This window comes from Lemur catta, chromosome 17 (genome assembly GCF_020740605.2).
Source record: "Lemur catta isolate mLemCat1 chromosome 17, mLemCat1.pri, whole genome shotgun sequence".
Classification (NCBI taxonomy): Eukaryota; Metazoa; Chordata; class Mammalia; order Primates; family Lemuridae; genus Lemur; species Lemur catta.
In genome coordinates, this window is record NC_059144.1 from 22,280,737 (window position 1) to 22,296,615 (window position 15,879).

General features: G+C 37.7%; 1 protein-coding gene across 4 annotated transcripts in view; it reads right to left on the reverse strand.

The window, feature by feature from the left end:
* The window catches only part of PHF20 (PHD finger protein 20), a 108,498-nt gene that overhangs the window by 76,369 nt on the left and 16,250 nt on the right, over positions 1-15,879 (reverse strand). For 3 of the 4 annotated variants that reach the window (XR_006729488.1, XM_045528673.1, XM_045528674.1), the window contains exon 2: positions 12,877-12,991. Coding sequence is in view for 2 of the 4 variants with exons in the window: in XM_045528673.1 (XP_045384629.1) it covers positions 12,877-12,959 (83 nt within the window). In the remaining 2 variants the exon portion in view is untranslated. Of the gene's footprint in view, positions 1-5,316; positions 5,411-12,876; positions 12,992-15,879 lie in introns of those variants that run through there. The other variant, XM_045528675.1, reaches the window with a different exon arrangement.

Consider the following 15,879-nt stretch of genomic DNA (forward strand, 5'->3'; position numbering starts at 1 on the left):
TTGCCCAGCCAGGAATCTCATATTTAATATGTCCAAAACAAACTGCTTATCTTCTCCCTGAAACCTGGTACTACTGCAGTCTATCTCATTTCACAAATGGTAATTCCATCTACTGGTAGTTAGAACAAAAGCTCTTGGAGTCATCTTTGACTCTTCTCTGTCTCCCTCTCATCATCAGCAAATCTGTCAGCTGCACCTTCAAAAAATATCCAGACTCTGATCACTTCTCACCATCTCCAGCACTGCTTTTTAGTTTGAGCAACTATTACCTTTAATCTGGACTACTGCAAAGGATCCTTACTCTTCTCTTTGCTTCTGCCCATGCCTGCCTACAGCATATTCTACATACAAAAACCACATCCGCTTTTAATAACTGAAATCAGATAATGTTACTTCCCTGTATAAAACTTTTCAGTAACTTCCTATTACATATAGAATAAAGTCCAAACCCCCTATTATGGTGGATCTGGCCCCTGTTGACCTTTCTGGACTCACCTCCTACCTCTGGCCTCTCACTCTCTACCCTCCAGCCACATGTTCTTTCCTTCTATTGCTTGAATGCTCCAACTTGCTCCTTCTTCAGGGCTTGTGATTTGGTGGCCTCTGCCTGGAACCTTCTACCCTGGATACTCACATGGCTCACTCCCTCACTTACTATGGGATTCTACTCAAATGTCTCCTTGTCAGAGATCTTCCCTGACCACCCTCTACATAAAAAAGTGAAACACAAACAGAGAATCACCTCTGTCCACTTACCCATACTTATTAGTACTTAGTCCTCTTTCTAGCATTTATCACTTCCTAACGTTATATATATATGTATCTGTTTGTTTATAGTCTGTCTACCTCCACTGGCATTGTCAGCTCCTAAAGATTAGGGACTATGTCTGTCCCAATAACCACTATTATCTCTAGCATCTAGCACTGAATGAATGACTCGGCATCAAAAGTCATCTTTGTGAAGCCTTCTGAAATTCCCACATATGAAATTAATTGTTCTCCCCTAGGGGTTTGGAAATGAACTTTGTACAGAGTAAATATGTCCTCATGATATAATTAATTTCTGGGCCTTTACCTTATAAGTACAGGATACAGCATGGGGATGGAAGCCATATCCCAATGTGCTCAGTGGCCAGACTACCTGGATTCAAATCCCAAACTCACCATCTACTAGCTGTGTAACTTTGAACAACTTATTTAACTGCTCTGTGCCTCTAGTTCCTCATATATAAAATGAAAATAATAAGACTATTCACCTCACGGTGTTATGAGGATCAAATAAGGTATAATATATAAAGCCTTTAGAATTGTGCCTGGCACAGAGTAAATCACTCAATGTGAACATGAGAATATATGATTAACAACCCTTGGTCATCAATGCTAAAAACCAAAGCAAAATACCAACTCATCTCTAAACTTCTTGAGGGACCTATATAATTTTTCTTCATTCCACAGTACCTAGTGTTAACGTCTGACTCACAGCAGACATTCATTACATGTTTGTGGAAAGCTCAGAAAAGAAAGATTACTTTTAAAAAGAAAACCATATGGTGTAAGAAGTAAAGAGTAACTCAGATGTGATCAGTGCAGATAATCCTAATGAAAAAGAATGAGAAGAAAAGGATTTAAGGACATTATGAAACTCACAGATTTTTAATTCTCTATACAAGAAATGGAAAGAAACTATGATCAACTTAAATGGAAACACAGTAGTGAAAACATGCCAAAAAGTCAGGAAAGCAATAGACAGAAGGAACTCTTTCACTGTGTTCAGAGCAAGAACAAGGAAAGACAGCCTACTGCTTGGAACAGATGGTGTGCTCCTGACAGATGACAGGAAGGAGGCAGAAGGCAAGCAGGTTCCACTGTCTCTACCAAGCATCACTACTAGGAAACTGCAGCCTCTCACATGTTAGTTCATCTACACAACCCTGGAAATAAGCAAGGCAGGCAGGATTACCCCCTCAACAGAAAGGAAATGGCATGTGGAAAGTCTGCTCCAAAGTTGTAGATTAAAAATTAGAACATAGATTCTCATCAATATTCCAAAGCCTGCTTGGTGAGATGACATGAGAAAAACTGCTTTGAGAACTAGCAATCTCCATGGAAAATCTAAAACTGTATTTTATAAACTTCCCTCTCTAAAAAAATAAAAATCCTAATTCTATGATTTCTTTGGGACACTATAAATTGAGAAAAGCTGGCTTGGATCATTTACAAAAAAATTCTGGTAAGGTACACTGAACACTGTTGTCAAACAGAACTATGTTTCAAATTTAACACTAATTAATTTGTGACCTTGGGCAAGATATTTTACCTCTGAGCCTCAGTACCAAGTGGGCATTGCCATGGGAGATTAAATGAGATATCCGACTTAAAGCAATTACCATCATACCTGACACATAGCAAATCCGTTAATCATTAGTTGTCATTGCTATTGTTGTTAGTTTAACAGGAGTACACTATATGCAGTATACAAAGATGACAGAAAAATCAAGCTTCTGTATAAGCAATACAGATAAAACAAATCAAAGATGTAGACCTAGCACACTATGAAACATTAATCCAGAAAGACCCCCACACACCCACTCTGGGCCACATTTGTGTCTCCATGCCTTTTACTGTCACATGGGTTTTGAAGAATACAATAACACTTCCCTTCCCTTTTTTGTTTTTTTTTTTTTCAAATAGCAGCAAATCCAGAAAATATGACCCAGAAAAATATTACCAGGGAAAGGAATCAACTGGGAGGCAGGCTGGCCTTTGGGTGTTGGATCAAAAGGGGTTCAAATCCCAGCCCTACCACTCTCACCAGCTCTATCATTTGGCACAAAGGACTTTTACCTCTGTAGCCTCAGTTTCTTCCCTCATATATAAAATTTAAACAATAAACAACCTCAGAGCTTATTGAGAAGATTTCAGGGATAAACTACATATGGAAAGCTCAGCACAGAGTCAGGCTTCAACAAATACAGTAGTAGGTCCTTCATATAACTGCTAATGCTGCAATATTAAAAAAAGGCTTAAGATGTAAGCAATCAAAACAACTTACGAAAATGTTTACCTATAGTCATTTGGTACTCAGTTGACTACCTACTGTGTGCCTGGTACACTTTTGAACACTGGAGATTTATCAGTGAACAAAACAGACCACTCACCTGTGGCTCCCTTGAAAATGCACCTATCACATCCTCACAACTAGTAAGTGACCTCAGCTGCAGTACTCTAAATCCAACACCACCTCTGTGCCATCGCCACACTTCCCTAGGGCTGCTCCCAGCTAATGACTGAGTGAGCAGGGACAATAAGGCAAGACATTCCTGTGAGATGAGACTCTTCAGACAGCAACTTTGGTTTGAAACCTCCCCATCTGCCTTGCCAAAGCTTTCTTAGAACCGCACTACCTTCCCTCTCTCTCCTCCACAGGGATCAGACTTGCCAGGCAGTCTAAGCCTCCAAGCCTCTCCAGCTCCCTCTCCATTTCTCCCTACAGGAGTTGTCCCTGCTTAATCTCTTGCTTTGCTTCTTGGAAAACCCAATCTAACACTCTTAAGCCCTCAGGAGTTTGTATTCTAGTTGAGAGAGACAAACAAGTAAACAAAATAATCAAATCAAATAATTAGAGACTAGTAAATGCTATATGAGGGAAGGGAATTCTTTAGGGAGTTGAAATTGTTCTGTATCCTGTTAGTGGTGGTGCTGACAAGAAGCCCACACGTCTTAAAACTCATAGGCATGTACGCTGAAAAAAAAGTGAATATACTGTATGTATATTAAAAAGTAATTTAAAATGTAGAAATAAAATTAGGCTGTAAGAGCATTAGAAAGGAACTCATTTAACTTGAGATAAAATTTATCATATAAATCAAATATAATTTATCCTTAGTAAGATTAATGTTAAAAAATCTTAAACTTCATTCAGTATATTTGTTAGTAGTAATATTGATATTATAACTTTGAAACCACTTGTGTATAACAGAATAACTCAAACAGGTAAAAGTATGATTAAGAACAGATTTTTAGGCCGGGCTTAGTGGCTCACACCTGTAATCCTAGCACTCTGGGAGGCCAAGGCGGGTGGATCGTTTGAGCTCAGGAGTTCGAGACCAGCTGAGCAAGAGCGAGACCTTGTCTCTACTAAAAATAGAAAGAAATTAGCTGGACAACTAAAAATATATAGAAAAAATTAGCCGGGTATGGTGGCGCATGCCTGTAGTCCCAGCTACTCACGAGGCTGAGGGAGAAGGATTGCTTAAGCCCAAGAATTTGAGGTTGCTGTGAGCTAGGCTGACGCCACAGCACTCTAGCCCAGCAACAAAGTTAGACTCTGTCTCAGAAAAAAAAAAAAAAAAGAACAGATTTTTAGTATAAGAAAAAGACAAAAATATAAATTCCTTTTGTCAATTCTATCTCAATAAAACTGGGGGAGAATATGTATATGTTCCAAAATGTTAAATTTAAATTGGAAATATCAAAGTGAACTCACAGTTTTTTTCAAAAAAAAATATTTATTCACTCCATCCACTTAAAGCAATGACATTCTAGCAGCAATAACTACACCCAGTGCCCAGAGTTTAATTTCTAAACACTGTTTCCTAAAAAAGGAGCCAGACCTTGGAGAACTGTCTGAGCCCAGGGTCTGAGACAGGAAAAGTGGAAGATAAGCCTGGGCCTTCTGGTAGTGCCTGAAAACAAGAAAATGATCAGGAACTAACAGGAATGTGTCAAAAGAACAAAGGAGCTGGCTGGGAGAGGTGGCTCACACCTGTAATCCTAGCCCTCTGGGAGGCCAAGGCAAGTGGATTGCTCAAGGTCAGGAGTTCAAGACCAGCCTGAGCGAGACCCCATCTCTACTAAAAATAGAAATAAAAATTATCTGGACAACTAAAAATATATGTAGAAAAAATTAGCCACGCATGGTGGCGCATGCCTGTAGTCCCAGCTACTTGGGAGGCTGAGGCAGTAGGATCACTTAAGCCCAGGAGTTTGAGGCTGCTGATCACACCACTGTACTCCAGCCTTGGGCAACAGCGCAAGATCCCCTCTCAAAGAAAATAAAAATAAAACAAACAACAACGACAAAAAAAGCTCTTTATGAACATCAACTAATAAAATATAGAATGACAGAAGTAGAAAATCACCATTTTTCCACCTCTAGCATAACAACTGATTCAGGCAAGGATTATCAATAAATGCCAAAATCATTAGGTAAATGGTGTAGAATAAGAGGACATTGACACCAAAGTATCCCCACAGTATTTACTACTTGCACAGGGCAAATATATCTTTATAATGGTGAGAGATGGCAGTCATTACCTTATCCAAGTGATACACGGAACAGTGGGACGACCTAGCTTTTTGTGTCCCCCGATGTGATGCAATATGAAACACACGGCATTACCACTGAAACATTCTGCAAAAAAAATGTTTAATCTGAAGTCTAGACCTCATTTCCAGTTTATAGGAAATATAAGAGAATACAAGAAACAAGTTAAACTCACCATGAGAAAACAATGTGACCAACCCAAAATGTGGAATATTCTACAAAACAACTGTTCAGAACTCTTAAAAATAAATAACACTATGAAAGGGGAAAAAGTGAGAGCAGAGAAGAATCACCATGGAATAAAAGCAACTAAGGAGATAAAAACAAAAACGTAATGTGAATCCTGTTTGGAAAAAAGCTGTAAGGGACATTTTTGGAATAACAAGAAAATCTAACTATAGTCCAGATATTAGATATTATGGAAAGTAAGTATATAAAGTAAATAGGGTACATATGTTAACACTCAGTGAATACAGGTGGAAGGTACAGTGTCCTCTCAACTTTTTATCATCTAAAATTTTTCAAACGAAAAGCTGGAATTTATTTACTTTAAGATCCCAAAAGTAAGAACAAGTAGGCCAGGCACACTGGCTCACACTTGTAAACCCCAGCACTTTGGGAGGCTGAGGCGGGAGGATCCCTTGAGGCCAGGTGTTTGAGACTACCCTGGGCAACATAGTGAAGATTCAGACGTAAAAAGTCACAAGGAAAAAACCAATGAAAAAATGGACCCTAATCCCCACACCACATTGCATTTCAATGGACTGAAAACACACACACACACACACACAAATATGGTTCTACCCTGCAGAAATATTGCTTCCTATAATGTAAACAAATCACTTATCAAGGTGAAAACATAATCACTTTCAGTCTAAAGATAATAAAACAAATCTTCATTATTTGTGGCAAAAGAAGTCAAAAGCAAAGAGTTTACCAAACAATTAAATGTACAGTCCTCTAGATTAGGAATTCAGGTGAACATTATCAGAATGCATTTTTTCAGTGTTTCTTAAAATTTAAGAATCAGGAACATTAAGAGACTAAAGAATTCTGGTTATTACAGAAAGGCTATGAACTCAGTCTCCCTGGGTTCAAACCCCAGTTCTACCACTGTGTGACCTTGGGCAAATGACTTCATCTCTCTGAGCACCCTTTTTCCAACTGCTAAAATGAAGCTCACAACAGCATCCATACTTCATGGGACTGTTAATTGGAAGATGAAATGAGATAATCCATAAGGTACATGACAACCAGCATTCAACAAATGTTAGGTATTACTGGTTTTCTGGCCTGAGGATTCTCTTCTAAATGTTAATTTTAACCTTTTCTTGCTAAAAATTCTTACAAGATGGCAACAATGTTTTCATTTTTACAATAAAGACATGATTCAGAAAAAAAATTATTAGCTGTGTTTTCCTGGTAATATAAAATACAAAATACGCAGGAATGATCCTATCCAATCCAGTTATAATTTCCCATTCTGCCTACATGGAAACAGGTGGGGAGAGACAAAGTAACTTAATCAAGGAAACTCAGCTAGTAACTTGACCATTTGAAACTCTAATCCAGAACGCCTCACACTAAATTATAAGCATTTGTCACTATGCCAGACAACAGCTTTAAAACATTTGTGGACAAGCTACAATCTAAAGTTCACAGGCTGGACTGCTGATTTGCCATTTCCATTCGTAAGGGCACTCAAGGCAGCAAACTTACCTGAGTGTGACACGAAGATAATAGACTTCTCTGTGTAGTTGCCTGCACCCAAAGGGACCTAGCCATCAGAACTTTAGAACTAATACTATGACACTAACAAACTCCTCCCCTAAAAACTCTGCTTGTGCCCAAATGTTCATGCAGCTTTACTCATGGCTCCAGCCTCGCCTTCTCTGAGGAACCTTTTCCATCTCCCCAGAAAAAGCAGGGCTCTCCTTTCCTTGGGCTACTCCCTAACCCCTGTATCCCTCTAGGACCAGACCACTCAAGCCACCAGCTGGCCTTTCTGTCTCCCTGATAAGACCAAAAGTGTACAGGACATCATTCTATTCACTGTCTGACATACAGTCGTTAAATTAACAAATAAATAAATGAGTAAATAAATATACAATATTGGAAGCAAAAAGTTCTACAAAACCAGAATAGCAATCAGAAATACAGTTTATTTACTTAAGGAACAAACAGATAGTGTAACAACATTATGCTATGCTAATATAACTGATGCTATATTAACTGAAAAAAAAAGAGTATATAAAAATCCTATATATACCCTATTTTATATGTAAACAATTACAGAAAAGACTACCTTGTAAGGTTTGTCAAATTAGAAGTAACTTTTTCCTATTTTACAAAATAATGTTACATTGCTAGCATACTTGAAAAAAATAGGACATAAAGCCAGGCACAGTGGAACACACCTGCCGCCCCAGCTATTCAGGAGGCTGAGGTTCGAGGATCGCTTGAGGCCAGCCTGAGCAACAATAGTGAGAATGCTTGGCTCTTTAAAAAAAAAAAAAAGACATAAACAAAATCAAAACAATTAATTCAAGAAAGAGAAAATATTAACAGACCAATAATTATTAAAATAATTGACTTGGCTGGGAGCGGTGGCTCACGCCTGTAATTCTAGCACTCTGGGAGGCCGAAGTGGGAGGATCGCTTGAGGTCAGGAGTTCGAGACCAGCCTGAGCAAGAGCGAGACCCCATCTCTACTAAAAAAAAAAAAAAAAAAAAAAAAAATAGGCCAGGCGAGGTGGCTCACGCCTGTAATCCTAGCACTCTGGGAGGCCGAGGCGGGCAGATTGTTTGAGCTCAGGAGTTCGAGACCAGCCTGAGCAAGAGCGAGACCCCATCTCTACTAAAAATAGAAAAGAAATTATACAGACAGCTAAAAAAATAAATAAATAAATATATATATATAGAAAAAATTAGCTGGGCATGGTGGTACATGCCTGTAGTCCCAGCTACTCGGGAGGCTGAGGCAGGAGGATTGCTCGAGCCCAGGAGTTTGAGGTTGCTATGAGCTAGGCTGATGCCACAGCACTCTAGCCGGGCAACAGAGTGAGACTCTGTCTAAAAAAAAAAAAAAAAAAATAGAAAGAAATGATCTGGACAGCTAAAAATATATATAGAAAAAACTTAGCCGGGCATGGTGGCGCATGCCTGTAGTCCCAGCTACTTGGGAGGCTGAGGCAGTAGGATCGCTTCAGCCCAGGAGTTTGAGGTTGCTGTGAGCTAGGCTGACGCCACGGCACTCACTCTAGCCCGGGCAACAGAGCGAGACTCTGTCTCAAAAAAAAAGAAAGGGGATATAAGCAAGATGCAGCAAAGCATCAAGAAACAATTCTATAGAATAAAGGGAAAAAACCACACTCCTTTCTAACACTAGTGTGACACTAGAATGAGACTGGATAAGGACAGTACAGGAAGAGATCAAAAACCAAAAGTATAACAAACATGTATATCAAAATCCCAAACAAAATACTAGCAAACTGAATCCAGTAATTATATAAATGATCCAATACGGTTTATCCAGGAATACAAGCAAGAATTGTTCAACATTAGAAAATCTACTAAGGTCACATACTATACTAATAGATTAAAAGGAAAAAAAGACATATGTTCAATTAATTAGATGCTCAGAAAGCATTAGATAAATTCAACATTCACTCGGGCTTAAAAAAAACTTCCAGTAAACAAGGAATAGATAGGAACTTCCTTAATCTGATCAAATACAGCTACCACAATCATACACTAAACGTCATACTTAATGGTAAAACTTCAGATGTCTTCCTGTTAAAATCAAACAACAAACCATGAAAGTCCATTTATCATCACTGCTATTCAACATCATGCTGGTCAAGGAACATGGAAGGGAGACAAAGGAAGAGGGAAAAAAGCAAGGAGGGAAAAAAGGAAAAGAAATGAGACACATGAGAACTGGAAAGGAAGAGACAAAATACTAAGAGTTGTTTACAGATATATGATTGGCTACATAGAAAATCCAAAAGAACCATTAGGACGAATATGAAAATCAGCTAGGTTTCTGGATATAAGATCAGCATACAAAACTCAACAGCAATAAACCCTCATGTACCTATCACTCATGACCACTTTGCTTCCTCTCTCAGCCCACTCTTTCCCCCTTCATATTATCTTGAAGCAAATCACAACATATTTTATTCATAAATGTCAGTAAATAATCTCCAAAAAATAAGGACTCCTTAAAAAAATAACTACAATACCATTTCCACACCTAAAAGTTAACAATGATTCTTTAATATCAAATAGTCAATCAGTGTGCAAACTTCCAACAATCTCATAAATGATATAAATCTTTTGTAAGCAGCCTGTTTTTGTTTTTGAACTAGAATCTCAATAAAGTCCACATATTGAATTTGGTGACCAACAACCGAATAAACTCAACAGCATTCCTACACACTGGCAATAATCAAAGAAATAACACAAAAAGATCCATTCACAGAAGCAACAAAACTAGAAGGTAGTTAGAAATAAATCTATGAAATTTCATGGAAGTCATAAAACATTACTGTTCATAAAGAAAAATGTGAATAAGTGCAAAAATATAATATTTTCATGAATGAAGATGTCAATTTTCATGATAGTCTGTAAATTCAATATAATTTATTTCAAAACTCCAACAGCATTTTTCAAGAAACTCAACAAATAATATGAAAATTCACATTAAAGAGTAAAGGTCTAAGGGGCAAAACATATTTTACCAGATATCAAGATTATTTCAAAGCAATATAAATTAGATAATGTGTTATTACTAGCATAGGAGTAAACATGTATCAATGGAATAAGGAGCTAAGAACAGACCTATGTAAATATGGGACTTGATATATGGAAGTGGTATTGAAGATCAGTGGCGAAAGGATGGACTATCCTATGAAGTTGGAGGAACAGGTTTTTCATCTGATGGAAAAAAATAATAATTAGATATAAGTTCATCCCATACATAAAATCAATTCCAGGCAGATTAAAGACCTAAATGTGAAAAGCAAAACTTTAGAACTTTTGGAAGAATACTGGAGAATATTTTTAACTACCTGACAGGGAAGAATTTCATATACAAGTCACAAAAAGCAAAAAATCATAAAGTTTGACAATTTTTCTTAAACCTAAAATTTTAAACACATGTACAATTAAAGATACCATAAACAAATTGAAAAGACAAGCCATAGATGGGTAGAAGGTTTCTGCAATACAAACTGACAAAGAACTAGAATCCATACTATATTATTAAAATATTAATAAGTCATTAAGAAAAGACAATCCAGTAAGAAAATAGTCAAGAACAAGTCACAGAGTACACATATACAAAGATGCAACCTCACTAGAAATAAGGGCAACGCAGAATAAAACAACAAGAAAATCTTATAAACAGATTGGCAAAGCTAGAAAGTCTGTCAAAGGCAAGGGTTAGTGAGGATATGGAAAAAAACAGGAAGTTTTATGTACCACTGGTGGGAGTATAAATTATTATAGAGTAAGCATTCTGGAGAGCAACTTGGCAATTTCCAGCAAAACTAAAAATGTGTATATCATAATATAATACTCAAACTCATTGGAGCAAGGTTTATCAAACTACAGCTCATGACCTATTAGTAGGTTATAAAGTCAAATTAATGATTCCTAACTCGCATTTTTGTGTGTGTTAAAGAAATAGAATAAAAAAAAAATCAGAGTTATAATGCATACATTATATTCCATAAAATTCATGCTTCAGTTAAATTTATATGTGTATATGGGTGGGTACCACAGTGGATTTAAAATACATTTCTTACTATTAAGTTGTGGTCAAAAAAGATTGAAAGTCATTGCCTCAAAATATTCTTGCATTTGTGCACAAAGAGACATTTACAGGGATGTTCACAGTAGCACTGTTTATTAAGTGAAATACTAGAATGTAAATGTCCATCAGTAGGGGACTGGATAAACAAAATGTGGTATATTCACAAAATGAAACTCTATACAACAGTTAAGATGAACAGTCTATATATTGATATGGGTAAATCACAAAAATATGGTGAATATAAATAACAAGATACAAAAAAGAAACAAGCAGTATGCTACCACTTACATAAATGTTTTAAAAACACCTGAAATTATTCTATTATTAATAGATACATATATACATTTAGTAAAATGGCAAATACATGAACAGAAAGGATACAACCAACTGCAGCATGCTTGGTTGCCTCTGAGAATGAAGGAAGGGAATTGGGTAAGATGTAATAGGTACTTACATGTCAGAAATGTTTTATGTCTTTTATTTTTAAAAATATAAATCAAATCAAATAAAAATGTTAACATGTATTAATTCTGAGTAATAAAAACAGATTATTTCATGATTAGCTATACTTTACTTTTTCTAGATTTTAACTTTTTTCCAAATTAAAAAAAAAATCCCTTCCCCCGATACTCTAGCAGCAAAATCTGCCTTAAAAATAAAATGCCATCAAAAAAGTAATTAATTATAGATGATACAATCTAAAAAACAACTAAGTATTCAAAGTGTCTCTAATTATAACAGCAAAGACAGTTTTCTGCACCAGCCACCTCCCTGCCTCTCTTCCCCTGTCTTCTCTTCCTACATCTCAAGAACTGGTCAATCTGTCTGTTTTGAGATAACCTCCAAAAGGGTTAAATTCTTCCTTATAAAAACTCACTTGATTGTTCATAGTCAGTTACAGATCGAATTCCTTGTTCTACTCTTTGCCCCGCTTCTCACTACTGCACTTGACTGGTCTAAAAAATTAAAAAAAAATAAAAATAAATTTAAAAACTCAAAAAGGTTTGAGTTCTGAAACCCCTACCCTCACCTTGAGCACAAATGACTAAATTCTAGGATGCCCTCAGCCACAAAAACCATTTCACAGTTCAGAAGGCCTTTCCCCACATACTCCATCATTTGATTCTCAGAATAACCTATAAGGTCAGTATTACCAGGACCCACACTTACAGATGAAGCTGATGCACACAGCAGCTAATTACCAGCCAGAGGTCACAAGTCAACAACACAGTCAACTGCAACCCCTCAGCTTCTGAACATTATCACCCTGACAGTGCCACTGTGTGATGACTTTATTTCAATCATACACCACCACACCCAGAAAACAGGAAGGGGTACTCACAAAATGCGAGCTGCTCCTATCTAACCCCTTTTTCTTTACTATTCCATCCTTGGCCTTTCTCTCCTCTCTCCTTCTAGACAGGCAGCCAAGAGCAAAAGAGCTGCCACCATTAACCCTTCCTTTCCCTGTAGCCACTCGTGCTTCTTTTTCCCACAACACCTTTAGATGAACAGGCTAAAAGGGGAAACAAGTATGAACAAAGGGTCACAGGATGGTCCCCCTGACACAGGGACCCCTGCACCAAACAGAAGGACTGAAGTCTCCCCTTCCATCTTCCAAGAGTTAGGGAGCAGGAAAATGCCATAGAAAAGCCTAGGCTACCACTCTTTATCAGTCCTGGCAAAAATCTTTTACTGAAGGGGTTTAATTAACAGAAAAATGTAAAAGTACCAGTTTTTTAAACGGTCCCGGGCTTCCAACTGGGCTCCCACTTCAAAGTTGATTCCTCGTCTGTTAGGTGGATGCTTTGTCATTTTCAGTCATCAACAGGGCTGCCTTTATTCTCCTGAAAAAGCCAATTAAATATTTATGAAACTTAGGCAAAGTCTGCCCAGAGTGTAGCATCACTCACTACACATAAAAAACAAACAGGCATTATTCAAAACACAAAGCTCCATAAAACCCTGTCAGTGTCCTCACTCTAACACAGGTGCACCCTCCACTGTTTCCTGCTCCTATGTCATGTGCACCCTGTGGTCTCTGGAACTGAGGAGACCCTCCCTCAGTACTGCTTACCAAGGACTCACCTAGCAGGGACACCCCTTAGAACTTGAAAAACCAATTGCTCGCATAGTTAAATTCAATCACTTGCTGATGCATTCAACAAATATTTGCTCAGCAACTATTTAAGAAAATAGTCAAGACCAAAAGAGACACAGTTCCTGCCCTTAAGAAGCCTTCTGTCTACTGGGGGAAGACAAAAATTTAACCAGTGAACTGATAAAGGAAATAACTGCAAGTTGTGAACAGCTATGAAATTCAAAGGGCTACAAAGAAAGCAAACAAATGCCACGTGTAGTGACAAGTGGGAGGATCCCTTGAGCCCAGGAGTTCAAGACTAGCCTGGGTAACATAGTGAGATCCTGTCTCTAAAAATAAAAATAAAATAAAATAAAAAAGAAGCAAACAAAAGCTGAGACACTGATAGGTGGCTCTACTTTTGGAAGGCTGGACAAGAAAGACCTATTTGTGCTTTTTTGATCATGTTTATTTTCTACTTTTTCAGTCCATTCTGACAATTTATATTTTCCTTAGTCCATTTTATCCAGATTTTCAATTTTAATAGCATGGAACAGCAGAACAGTACAAAATATTCTCTCTTAATTCCTTTAGTTGCTTTTGAATCTTAAGTCACCATTTGAATATCACTTATTCTCAATCCTGTCTTGTGTAATTGTGTTCTCTTTTTTTTTCTTTGTCAAGCCTTTGGGTAATGAGATTGGTGGTTATTTTCCATATGAGTAAAATTTATCTTTATGATCAGAACTAAACAGTAAGGCTACTTTCCTTTGGAGGAAAAAAAGATTGGATTAGCTCACTTATGGGAAAAGTGGCCGTCACAAAAGAAGGGTTCCTGCCGGGCACGGTGGTTTACGCCTGTAATCCTAGCACTCTGGGAGGCTGAGGCGGGAGGATCACTTGTAGTCAGGAGTTCGAAACCAGCCTGAGCAAGAGCGAGACCCTGTCTCTACTAAACATAGAAAAAATTAGATGGGCATGGTGGTGTGCACCTGTAGTCCCAGCTACTCGCTCGGGAGGCTGAGACAGAGGAGGATGGCTTGAACCCAGTAGTTTGAGGTTGCTGTGAGCTAGGCTGATGCCACGGCAAAAAGAAAAAAAAGAACAGTTCCCAGTTTCCAGGATCACTGAGGTAATTAATCTGTAAAGTCCCAAATGTAATCAGAGAGGCTAGTGCTGGTTCTTATGGAGATGAAGCCACTCTGAGCTCTCAGGGCACTTAAGCAATCTACCTTCCCACAGCAGGCTACCCCAGAATAACTCCTTCTTCCCACTAAACTTTGGCTCTTGACAGCCTACACTGCTCCAACAATGCCAGGGTACAGCCAGGGTAATGCCTGCCTCCTCCTAAGAGCAATGAATGAATGTGGAAAAAAAAAAATCACAGAAGTGGGTTCCCATATCTGATGTGTAATAGCATCACATCTTACGAATAATTTGCTTGCAATATATTAGATGAAAGGCAGGATGCAAAATTATACCACTTTGAACTCACATTAAAACTTGCATGCATTTAAAAAAAAGACTGGAACAAAAAATAGGTTATAAGTGATTGTTCCTTTCTTCTTAAATAATTTCCTAAATTTTATAGTTTTTCACAATGAAAATTTTCCATAAGAAAAATGTATAATGTGAAGGATTATACATGTGAAGGAAGATAAGCTATCTGTTAAACAACCCATTCTGAAGGGCCAATGTTGGGAAGCACACAAAGCAAAACAAATTGAGGCAGAAAGGGTTGACAGTTGTAATTAAGGAAGCTGAAACCTAATAAACTGAAAAGCTATGCCGACAGGAATGTTTTGACCACTTAGACCCTAGGAAAGGGAAAGTCAGGTTTGACTGGCTTTCTCTAACACTCTTCAGGAAAATGAGATATCAGATCTGACAAATAAGTATAATCCAATCAGTAGAAAAGTCTTTTTAGCTTTTTTTTTTTTTTTTTTTTGCTTGCTTGACAACGTCAACTTATCTTTTATCTCTGACTGCATACCAAGTAGTATTCTGATTAATAGTTTGCCCCACCAGATCATATGAAAAGGTGATGCCAGACAAGAAAGCAGCATGGAACTGAACACTCACTGAGCTATTATTGGTAAGGCTGTATGCAAGGAGACAGCCCCTATAGAGGTAATGTAATTTAATGTAGTGGGGTTAAATGGTGGGCCTTGAACTCCCCAGCTCCCCCCCTTATTAGGTGAATGAATTTGTGTAAATTAACATCTATGAGTTTGTTTCCCCTCTGTAAAATGGGGATGGTGATAATAATAGCATCTCTCTGAAAGCAGTGGGTGTGAGGATTAAATGAGATAATCCATTTAAAGAGCACAGGCCTGCTACAAAGAACTACATAGTAACTATTAATAACTGTATTATCACAATGAGGAAATTTGGCCTAAAGTAACTTGGCTAAAGTTCAGGTGCTAAATGACAGTTCCCAGAAAAAAGCCCAGGTCTCCCTGATATCTGAATTAATTCTTTGTACCACACAACTTCCCCCAAGGCACCCTAGGAGGCCTTTCATTAAAATACAGGAGTAAGTGAACAAGGCAGTGAATGAATGAAGATGAGCAAATTATGGCTCATCCTAATGGTTAAAAAAAACCAATTCCTCTTGAGGCTGAACTGTCATAGTTCTTCTAATCACGAACTAAA